This window comes from Lactuca virosa, chromosome 1 (assembly GCF_052849685.1).
Source record: "Lactuca virosa cultivar CGN04683 chromosome 1, Lactuca_virosa_CGN04683_v6, whole genome shotgun sequence".
Taxonomy (NCBI): domain Eukaryota; kingdom Viridiplantae; phylum Streptophyta; class Magnoliopsida; order Asterales; family Asteraceae; genus Lactuca; species Lactuca virosa.
In genome coordinates this window covers 72852962-72865386 of record NC_136426.1, presented here as the reverse complement: position 1 = coordinate 72865386, position 12425 = coordinate 72852962, and the positions used below count along the sequence as shown (strand labels likewise).

At 34.4% G+C, this 12425-nt stretch overlaps 1 protein-coding gene across 1 annotated transcript; it reads left to right on the top strand.

The window, feature by feature from the left end:
- Positions 1 to 5381: 5381 nt before the first annotated feature.
- Positions 5382 to 9697, top strand: LOC145115059 (E3 ubiquitin-protein ligase RSL1-like). The gene is made up of 3 exons (XM_079051221.1): positions 5382 to 6400; positions 6474 to 6529; positions 9672 to 9697. The coding sequence occupies exons 1-3, from the start codon at positions 5382 to 5384 to the stop codon at positions 9695 to 9697; spliced, it is 1101 nt and encodes a 366-aa protein (XP_078907347.1).
- Positions 9698 to 12425: the final 2728 nt, after the last annotated feature.

The window sequence follows — 12425 nt, the reverse complement described above, 5'->3', positions numbered from 1 at the left end:
ATTAGAAGTAGGAATACACATCCAACTACCTCACAACCCTTCACTAGTCGTCAAATACCCGACATAATTTAAAACTTAAATGGATTGAACATTTAACACTTATGGACCTTACCATCAGCCTCCTGACAGAACTCAAAATGGTTCCCACCCTCATCACAAAAACAAACCTTAAGAAGATAGAATACTTCTATAATACTACACCATAGGAATAATTCCAAAAGCTAAAATCCATTAAGATACTCCCAAACAAGTGCCTTTATGCCAGGCACTAGCAGTCAAATTTCGGGGAAGAAATTTCCTTCAACAGTGGGAGGATGTGACAACCCAAGAAATACGTCCTCAACCTCCGTCAATAGCCGACATCAAAACACGATGATACAATCTTGCAAACGCCTAAAATTTCAACTACCACCCTCATTGACGTCAAACCATAGGCTCAAACATAAGTGTGCAAAAAGTCACGTCACTTTGCGATCAGGTTAACATACTTAGATTCTACACGCTACCGTGATTCCAGAAATATAAATTTAGCAAGATTCTGACACAGTATGGGTGAGATATGACATTTATAGTAAATAAATGTATGTTGTACTTAGAAAGTTACAACGACGAAAACTACAAGGAGATTGGTCAACTTTTGGGAAAAGTCACCAATTAGGCAATCGTAGTACTACTTAAAATAGGATTTATGGAACAAAGAACCCCTAAAACGGAAATCATATGAGGAAGATATGATTTTTATAAAATCATAACAGTAATAAAAACTAGTTGAAAAACAAAAGACAAAACCAGCAAAAACGGCCAAAAGGAAAGTTATAGAGAACGATGAGATCTACAAGGATATATAAAAGTTGTAGAAAACGGAGTTCGTATGTGAGAGTTACAGAATTTCAAAGTTTAATATTACCGTCACGTACGCTCAGGCGCAGAGCGCCTGTAACATTCCAAAAATCATAGAAATTTTAAAATTTTAAAATCAACCATTAACCAACATTGTTTACAAAAAGAGTCATTGATTCGAAAGTATTATCCAAAAACAGAGTTTTTCCCAAGACCCAATAACACCGAATAGGAAGATGTGCACAATCATGCCTTCGCTTTCCCGTGATCATCAAAAGTTCCTGAAACAATAAACTGAAACTGTAAGCCAAAGCTTAGTGAGTTCCTCCAAAGTACCATCACACAACATATAAAACACATAGATTAGCATGTTGGGTCCACAACCTCCCGGTTGGATTACCCTACATACCACATACTGTGTCGACAACCTCCTGGTTGATTACCCTTGGCCTACAACCTCCCGGATGGAATGTCCTCACCTACAACCTCCCGGTTGGAATGCCCCAGTCAGTTGACTGACAGCACAAAGCAGTAGTCTCAACCCCAACGTAGCATGTCGACATATAACATATAATATACATACTCAACAGACAGGTAATTATATAGCGAGTAATCACAGATAGTCCTACAGATATACCAGTCTAACACATATCAATATGTATCAGGTAATCAACCAGATCTATCGCATACTCAACATATCATAACCGGTATCTAACAGGATATCAATCCATTGGGTCGGCCTTAGTGCCTTCGACCCGTAAGTACAATGAGGAAAACTCACCTTTCAGTCTGAACACAAGCTAAATAAATCTTTGCCCAGACAACCGGCTCTACTTGACACCTATTATCCTAAAATATTGCCCAACTTAATTTAATACCAAATTATACAAAATATCCTTTGGGTCAAAATAGGTCAAACTCCACAAACTAGCCGAGTCAACCCAGCCGAGTACGTTGGGCGTACACATTTGTATGTTGGGCGTACTCGATCGCAACCAAAAAGAAACGGGGACCTAACCGCGTACGCGCAACGTACCATCTGGTATGCCCATCATACGCAACTGAAAGCTCTCAACCCATTAAGTGCTTAATACTTAAGTCTTTTTCATCCAATTTACAGATCCAAGTCCCAAATGTTGTCCTTGATCATAAAGTTTCCAACATTATGGTCTTGCATGGCCCTAAAGTGCTTAACATTAAAAACCCTAACTACCTAACCCATTAAGACCTTGTATCTCATGCATGGAAGGGAAGAAATGATCAAGACTAAAATTTTATGCTTCTAAGCACCTCCAAACGTCTGAAAGGACAGCTTAAATGGATTGGAGTAGCTCATACTCAAAATAGAAAACTAATGGGACCAAAAGGACACAAACTTCATAGCTAACTTAGATTTATGCATAGCTTCATCAAGATCAAAGCTTTTTACCTCCAATTGATGCCAAATGGTGATGAGATTCTGGATCCAAAGTGCTCCACTCTTCTAGGATGGTTTCCTCTTCCTTCTTCCTCCTTCAAGAACACCAAAATGTATACTCAAGGCTCAAAACTGCTCTCAAATGGATAAGGGTTGCTTAGGGGTCGAAATAAGGCTGGAGGCTGATGGATGAAAGGAGCCTTGAGAGTTAAGGATGAATAAATAATGCATAAACCCTAAATATTAAGGTTTTTAGGTTCAGGCCACGTACGCCCCACATACGCTTGGGTACGTCCAGCATACACATGCAGCTCCAAAAATTACAAAAATTCCATTTAGGACCAATTTACAAATAATTCTCATACCAATGGTGAAAATACAAATTCCTGGAAATTGAGATGTTACAGCGCCGCGTGCACCTCACACTTGATACGTCTAGATATGGAGTGACGTGACACGCTGAGATGACGACATGTGGCAGCATCGTACGGTTCGAGCGCATATTGCATGGCGTGTAATGCGCGGCGTGCAGCCCAAACTCCTATAAATAGAAAGTCTCGGCCGAACCCTTCTAACACCTCAATACACATCTCTCTCACCCTCTTAAAATTTGTGTCAATGACTCCCAAGCGCCTCTCTAGTGCCGAACTTGTGGTTTTTCTACCCTACATCAATGGTTTCATGAAATACAGGTGAGTTCACGTCCCCATTTTCCAAATCTTTTCCAGGGGGGGATACATGTTTAAAATGAAACTTTACATAGTTATCACTACTTGTAGTTACATAATTATGCTCATACCATTAGGATGATATTATACCCGGTAGATACTTTGTCCAAACTCTTTAGCTAATATTATGTCTAATCGTTATGCTAAACCACTATGACAGATAAGATCATACCTAGTTGTCATGTTGTCCAGTTGCCAGGTAACGCTGAAACTCGTTATTATAGCCACCCTTTGGATAAGCTTAGTACCTAGTGTTACTCTGCCCATACTCAGCTATGCAAAACACACTAATTACCAAGAAGCGGAAGAGAGTGACGCCGAGAAGATAAAGTTAAGTGTGTTTATATGTTATGGTTTAATTAATATCATTTTGTAGTCGCATTCATTTAATTGAACCTGATTAGTTTTCGTGATATAGATTGTGAAATTGTGGATCAGTATTGCTAAGTTTAATGAGCAATATAGGTTGTAACTTCATATTGGTTTTGCTTATTTAATGTTAGTTCGTGTCTAGGTCAATAGTAAATATCTTTTTGGATTTTTCTCATTAAGAAATAAGAATAGGGAAACATGGTCTGAAGACTGATAAATTAATGATGTTTTAGCAGTCAATTTGGAAGTTATCATCTTCCTCTCGGTCACGAGAAGAATAAAAATGTGAAAACAAATTAAATAGAGAAAAGTCAATGACTAATTAGCTTTGAATCTTGTTCGTAAAAGCATGGATATGTAAGGCAGTCCTTACTTGAATAAGCAGACTGATAATTTAATGAAGTTTTAGCAGTCAATTTGTAAGGAAATCCTTCATTGAATAGATAGTCATTTAATAAAATGATCAGTACTTTGAACATTATACTAGTAATTATAGGAATCGGTAAACAACGAAAATTGAATCCATTGCACTTTCTATAAATCAACCATAGGGAATAGGTTAATTAAATCTAAATGGACGTACTCTTTTAAATCTTGTTTTCAAAACTATTTTCTACTTTGTCTTTAGTTTAAGTACTTGTTTGCTATTTCAAAATTTGATTGCTATTAAGTTTTCTGAACTTGCAAAATCAGAACAACCCTCACTTCTTTTTATTTGCTTAATTAGTTAACTTCTAGTAGATCTTTTTAATCCAAAATCATTCTTGTTCCTCAAGTGTTCAACAACCCTTTCTTACCTAGAAGTATATTATTTCGCGATTAGGTACACTGCCTAATTATGTTTTAAATTGGTTTAGATTTGATAGGATAAATAAATTAAAAACTAGTATATACAAAAAGTATTATATATATATATATATATATATATATATATATATATATATATATATATATATATATATATAGAGGTTCCGAAAAGCTACTTGAAGTAGTTTTTTATTATTAGTTTTTTGTTTAAGTAAAAGTTTAAAAATTATACTGTCAGACGATGATTTTCGTTTTAGTTTGAGTTTTCTAAAAGTTAAAAGTTCACTACCAAACACGCTTTAAAGTAAACTGGATGAAGTAACGAGGTGAGGGCGTAAACACTACCCCGTGCAGTGGCGGATGCAGCTTATGGTAGTGGGGTGTATTGTCCCGACTTGGAAATGTGTTCCATCCTATATATTTAAAATATGATGCCAATAAATCAATATCTTGTTGAAAAAATCGATATATGGCACTCACTTTGTTGAAAACCCCAAAGAAAAATCCTTAAAAGTTCATAATTTATTTATTTTTAATTATTTATATATAATGGACCAGCGAAAAAACTAAGAGAAGTCGAGAACACACTCTAAACATCAAACCCTTGATGTTCATCGGTGAGTGTATTTTGTTTACAAGTTGAACCGCGAAATCACACTTAAATTCTTTCAAAGCTGAAATAGCAAAATTCACGTCTTTGATTGCATGATGAGACCATTTCTTTGTTGTTGTAAACTGTTTTTTTAATCATTGTTTCAAGATGCAATGACCTTCACAAAAAAGAGAGAAGGAATAGTAATCATTAAAAAAATAGTTTAATGGATGAAAAGTGGCAAAACCGTAGTAGAGGGACCTGTTTTGCCATATGTAGAAAATATTGAAATCTGGATTTGAATTAAGATGAGGGTCGGTTTTCTTTTTTTTTAGGAAGCGGTGTACAGAAAACGGTTATTCAATCCCAGTCCCACATGCAACCGTTTTCTTTTTCAATCTAGAGCAAAACCCATCCCCATCCTTTATTAAACTGTTAAATGATTTCAAAGTTATCAAAATTCATAGCTTTGATTGCGTTATGTGAAATCTTGGAATTTTATAAGGAAAGCTTTTAGTATAACAAGCCCCAAACAGCAAACCCTTCATGTTCCATAACGTCATTTGGTGTTATTTCGCGTGCAATTTTAATTATATGTTTGATGTAGCACATCGGTCTTAAGAACATGGTTAGCAGTTCAAGCTCTGATAGTTACCACATTGTGGATGATGATGAATACGCGGAAGAACTGCAACTTGAAGAGTCTCTCATGTCTTCAGAATCCCAAATACGTGCCTCTATATCATCATCATCAACATCATCGCAAAGGGATCCATCATCACCATCATCACAAAAGGATACATCATCATCATCAGCATCACAAAAGGATGCATCATCATCATCACAAACGAATGAATCATTATCGTCCCAAAATGATGTATCATCATCATTTCAAATGGATGTATCATCATCATCATCATCACAAACCAATGCATCGTCAACGGATGTTTCATCACCATTATTTGAAACGGATGCATCATCATCATCATCCCAAACGGATCCACCATCACCATCAATTCCTGCAACTTCCAAACCTTCACATGTATTGAAGAGGAAACAGCCAATGGTGACATCTAAAGATACCAAAGTACTCAAGAGTTTCTGTGGCATTTGCATGGACACTAAAGCTCCATCAGAAATGTTTTCAAACGCAACCGTTTGTGGCCATCTTTTCTGTTCAGATTGCATACGTGGACACGTATCTTGTAAAATCAAAGAGAACATTGTTTCGGTGAAGTGTCCAGAACCAAAATGCAAAGGGGTAATAGGACCTGAACTTTGTCGATCCTTCCTCCCAAAAGAAGTTATTGAAAGATGGGAGAACGCTTTGTGCGAGTCGTTGATCCTGGGTACTCAGAAATTTTACTGCCCGTTTAAAGATTGTTCAGCCATGTTGGTAGATGATGGTGGAGAAGCCGTGACATCATCGGAATGCCCAAACTGCAACAGATTGTTCTGTGCGCAGTGTAAGGTGGCATGGCATACGGGGATGCGTTGCAATGACTTTAAGAGGCTAAAGAAGAATGAGAGAAATCCAGAGGATATAATGTTGATGCAGCTTGCCAAGAACAAAAAATGGAGAAGATGCCCAAGCTGCAACTTTTATGTGGAAAAACGAGACGGTTGTCATCACATTACTTGCAGGTTAATATTTTATTTTGCTTTTGTTTTTTTTTTTATAATAAGATTTAGGGTACTGACTGGTCTCTTGTTGCAGATGTGGGTATGAGTTTTGCTACGGATGTGGAAAGAAGTATGATAAAAGCCATGCCTGTAATCCATAGATTCTTGAAGTAGACGTTCTTTTATTTCTGATTTTCAAGCCATATTTAAATTGTCTCATTCTATTTGCACATTCTTGCCTTTTAATTTAAAGTTTCAATGGTTTTTAAAGAGAGATGAAAAGAATGTTTATTTGAATGTATGTACATCTCTCTTAACCTCCAATAAAATGTCCCGTTTAATAATAATAAACTAGTTTTATACCAGTCTTATAGATGGTTGATCGGTGTAATAAAAAAAATATTAATTTTAATATGTGTTATATTTATCATTATGTAATCTATTACCTTGCATTGTACAATCACAGATATACCCAAATGAACAACATATGAACCAAAAAAAACAATAAAATAAAAAGAATAGCAATTGATTAACACATAATTAAATAAATTTAAATTAAAAACAGAAACTTAATTATTTTTAAATAATATGATATGGTTTTCAACCTTCTACTAATCATAGAGTGGGAGTCGGCATCGGTCAGAAAATCCGACGTGGGCACGATCGATGGGGCCACGAACTCGGCATGCCGAGTTCGGTGGCAAAGCGTGGATTTTTGTCGAGCTACTCCTTTCTTCTTCCCCACTCGGCAAATCTCTTCCTCCCCACTCCCTATGTTTGGCATTACGAAGCAGAAAATGATGTTTGGTTGAAGTGGAGTTCGGTGCACTCGGCACCACTCCCCTCAGCCTAACAGTATCATGTCATTTTGACGTTACATGATCTGCTCATGGATTTGATTCTTTTAAAAAAAGCATGGAGACATACTATAAAATTAACACACCATTAATGGAGAGAGAGTGAATTGCATACTTTTTTCTTAACGTCACGTTCATTCATAAAAGGAGAAGTGATAGTCATTGTGGTCATTATATATTTATACATTAATCTCTCTTTTCTCCAGGTCATGCTATGATCTTTAACCGGCTAAAAACTTGCGAGGAAAGTGATAAATCTCTAATCTGAACCTTCATATTTTAGAACTTATTAATATAATCGCTAAAAACTTGTGAGGAAAGCAAAAAATCTTTTTACATGTTGTGGCATTACAACTAAATACTTCTATAGAGAAAAAGATGAAGACAATGTCTGTCATAAATGTCTATACATAACAGACAAATGTCTGTCATTGAAAGTCATGTCGTAAAGGAAAATGACAGACATTTGATGTGTCATAAAATTTACGACATATTTTTATGACCAACAATTAAGACATACATGCACAACATATGTTTTCAACATACATTTACGACTGACTTTGTATGTCATAATTCGTAACATTTTTTTGTAATTATGACAGACATTTACGACATGTTTTGTACAATATGATTTTTGACATATTTTTACGACTTTGTGTATATATATATATATATATATATATATATATATATATATATATATATATATATATATATATATATATATATGTTTTTACTAAATCTTAATCAAACTAAATTACATATTTAATGTCTAATAACGGAAAATAAAATATCATATATATATATATATATATATATATATATATATATATATATATATATATATATATATATATATATATATATATATATATAAGCTTATACGAACTATAGTGTCAAATTCAAAAATACGGTCCAAATTCATCAAAAAATAATTGTCCAATTCATATCACTAGTAAGTAAAATTTATGACATAAGTAGCTCATTCTTCACGCACCCTATCAAGCTCGACCTCTGTATATTCATTAATTCTTCCTCCAAAACTGAGACACAAACTAATATATTAGCAAAAAAACTATTAAAGAATTATATATGTAAATATTCTACAACACTTCAAGTCCATCAAGTAACTAATAGATTTACTTACATTGTTATTCAACATTTCAAGTCATTCATCAACAACCGCTTTCATGAACTTAAGAACATAATACCCGCATTCTGTATAACCAGGCTGAAAGGGACACTGTACAATTATATAATAAATTGATCAGTAATATATATATATATATATATATATATATATATATATATATATATATATATATATATATATATATATATATATATATATATATTAGTCAAACCCAATTGAAATTAAAGTTGCAGTTTGTGCTAACCACAACATTTATCTAGTTGACTTTAACCTTTTTCTTTGATCCACTTTGTCTTGCGTGCAAAGACATTAATGCTCTACAAAAAAAATTAGATGAAATAGGTCAAAGCCAATACAGTCTATTAAAAGAAAGAAATTGTTCATTTGTTCATGGTAGGACAAGGGATTGTCTGGTGGCATATCAAGTTGGTGCTTACATCTTTAAAAATTAGCATATTTTACATGATTTCATCTTTTTGGTTTATTATATCAATTTCTAGCTTCATAATTTTTTTAAATCTTATGGTTTTGTATTGGTCAATTTAGGGAATCTATGAAGATCTAGGAAGCCATACTTACAGGTGGAGTGAAGGTATAGTTTTCCTTGATGTACATGTATGAAATAAAAACATACTTTCACCTACCTACACATTATAGCATCCTACTTTTCTTTATTTATATTAATGAGTTGCCTTTTTAACTTTTTTCTTACTAAAGCATTTTACTTTAATTTTTTTTAATCCAAATGACAACATTTTACTATAACTGATGGTATTGCGCGTGTAGAGGGAGGGTAGCATGTCCATACAAGGATGAAGGATCTCTGCCTTTTGGAGGATGGTAATCAACTGGCCGGGCAATCAATTGTTGTAATAAAAATTACAATAATGGTCCCTATTAAATAGTAAATATATATATAAATGACCCATGTGTAATAGTGTAAAACACAGTTACAGAAATGCCCATGTGTCAGCAAAATGTAAATATTACAAAATGTTCCCTATGTTTTAATATGCATAACTATAAAAATAGTTCCTGCGTAATAATGAAATTATGGAAATGGTCCCTTTGTAATAACAACGAAATGTAAAAATTACATAAATGGTCCCTTTGTAATAGTAAAATTATAGAAATGGCGCATGTATAATACTGTAAAACAAAATTATAGAAATGGTCCCCTGTGTAATAGTAAATTTACAAAAATGGTCCCCATGCAACTTTATTGTAAGAATGTTGCCTATTATATTCCATGAAGATTAATTATTTGCTTTCTTTTTTGCAGGTTTACAAGCAACAATATCACTATGATGATTGTGGTAATAGCGTTACAACAATTACTTAATAAGATGTGTTAGTAGATGAATTTTTATATAGATTTTTTTTTCGAACAGCAAATTGAAATAAAAGCTAGCGAAAAACTAGCTAAACCAAAACAAAACAATTAGTTCAAGATAGGGTTTTTCAACCAATCAGTCCAATTTATGCTAGCCTTACGATTCCTAGCACTATACCAATTAAAAGAGAAAGAAACAACGGAATCAAACAAAACTTCCTTTTTCATTTTCTTGTTCCCAAACAGGATATCATTTCGAAACGTCCACAACACCCAAAGCAAAGTAGAGCAAACTGAATCCATAATCAACCTTTTAAACCTCACCGTCGTCAACCCATCGACCCACTGCAACTGCTCTTCAACACTTTAAAACGAAGGAATATGAAGGTCCACCCACTTTGCCACCTTAAGCCAAAGATGAAAAGCCACTGTACAACTAAAAAACAAATGATTCACGCTTTCTCGTGCCTGTTGACACACCGGACACAGCACCGAAGTAATGTCTAGCCCCCTTCTATCCAAATTATCTCTCGTAGGAAGTCTATTTAGCACCACTCTCCAAATAAAAATATTAATTTTTATTGGGAGCCACGTATTCCATCTAGTCTCCACACCAACTAAAGGAAGACTAAGCCGATCTAAAAGCAGTCGAGTCTCTTTCAGCAAATATGTATCTTCGTCTCCAATAGCCCACCGCCAAGAATCCTTACTAGTTGAAAGGCGCACCGACTGCAACAGCGTCATCAGTTGAAGAAGCTGATCAGCCAAAACCCCACCATCAAACATCCGAACCCATTGAAACCTCCAGTCATGCCCGTCCCAATAGTCACTAACCAACGCATTAACATTACTAGCTACAGCACATAAACGAGGAAATCTAGCTCTAAGCATAATGTCACCACACCAAACATCATTCCAGAAGCTAATACTTTGGCCATTCCCCACCCTCCTACATATAGAGTCGAACAGAATTAAGCCTCTATAATGCATATCCCAAACCGTATTAACAATCCCCAGCCAAACTCCTTTCTTTGGTTTGGACCGAGAGGCCATGCAAAACCCTCCATCACTCCCGTAACAGCTTTTAATGAGGTCCACCCAAAGAAGGTTAGAGCTATTCAAAAACCGCCAACGCCATTTATAAAGCAATGAGTAGTTAAACGACTCCAAACTACCAATGGAAATGCCACCATTTTTTTATCATTTAACACCATCTCCCATTTAACCCAATGTAAGAATCTTTGACGATCATCAGCTCCCCAAAAGAATCTATCTCTACTTCTTTCCAACTCCTTACAAACCGAATTAGGCATCCGAAACATGGAAAGAAAATAAATTCCCAAGCTGCCCAGCACTGATCTAACCAAAGTTAATCTGCCTCTAATAGATAACATCTTTGATTTCCAACCCGAAAGTTTTTTACGGAACCTGGTAAAAATTGATGCCAACTCAATTTTTATATAGATTCATGCCCACTAACATCATATACTCCTTACGTTTTGCAGAAAACTGGACAAAGTAAAGAAATGGTCCATGTATAAAAGTAAAGTTACAAAAATAGTCCATGTGGGATTTTGGATAAACAATAAAAGTTAAAGAAATGAATAATAGTAAATTCGAGAAATAGTCTCTATATAACAGTGGAAACTACAACTTCATTCCAAGCTCATTTTTTTGTTACACCACATGTGCGTAAAAGTGGCATGTTATACTCTTTTAGAGAAAAATATGTATTATGGTTATAATATGAGAATAAAATCTTAATATCTTAAATACTAAAAGTATATTGTTTTAATCATTTAGAGTTTCAACATCCAATGCGTAAATAGGGAAAAAAAATAGTGTATGAATATATTAGATTTTAGAAGTGTAAAGTCTAAATAAGAAAAAAAAAATTGAAAGATACAATATTTTTGAAGTGCAATGACTTAATACTTCAAAAGAACATATCATATCACAAAAGTTTTTGCTTATTCTCCCGCCGCAACGCGCGACTTAAAAACCTTGTTTGGCATAAAAAGTAACTAGCAATGTACCCGCGCAAAGCGGCGGGGTGCGTAAGTTCTTTCGATGATATGTTTCTTTTACAAAAATGTTATGTTCCAAAAGAAAGTACATGTCCAAAGTACATTGATAATTCAACAAACTAATTCACTTTCTATAGTCACAAAATGCTTACCGGAAAATTAAAACAGTATAGAAGATAGTTTTACATATTTATTGACAAATCCTCGGTATGACTTCTAAGAATGTGTTCCAGCAGGTATGTGTAGGTTAAAGGAGCTTGTTTTTGGCTTAAAATCACTTCAATAGGTTGGTGCTTGTTGGAGATTGATACACATGAAAAGTCATTGATAGCAAGTATTTCCTCACTAAGATGCACATGCAGGGAAGACACTTTTCAGTAAGCTGCAAGTTAGTAAGCGTAAGCTGCAAGTTAATAAGCGTAAGCTGCAAGTTAGTATATTTGATATCCATAATCTTTCACTCTTTTCCATTTCCAAAGCCATCTTCATCCATCTATGCAAAAATCACCAAGAAGAAAACATCATTATTGCAAAATCTTGACACAAATATCATTGTAATTCACCATAACCAATGATTTACATATAAAAGTTATGATTTACATATATGCAAAAAATCCCATGGAGGTATGTTGTTATACAGAAAGTTAACAATATTTTCAGTCAATCAAAGTGTAGC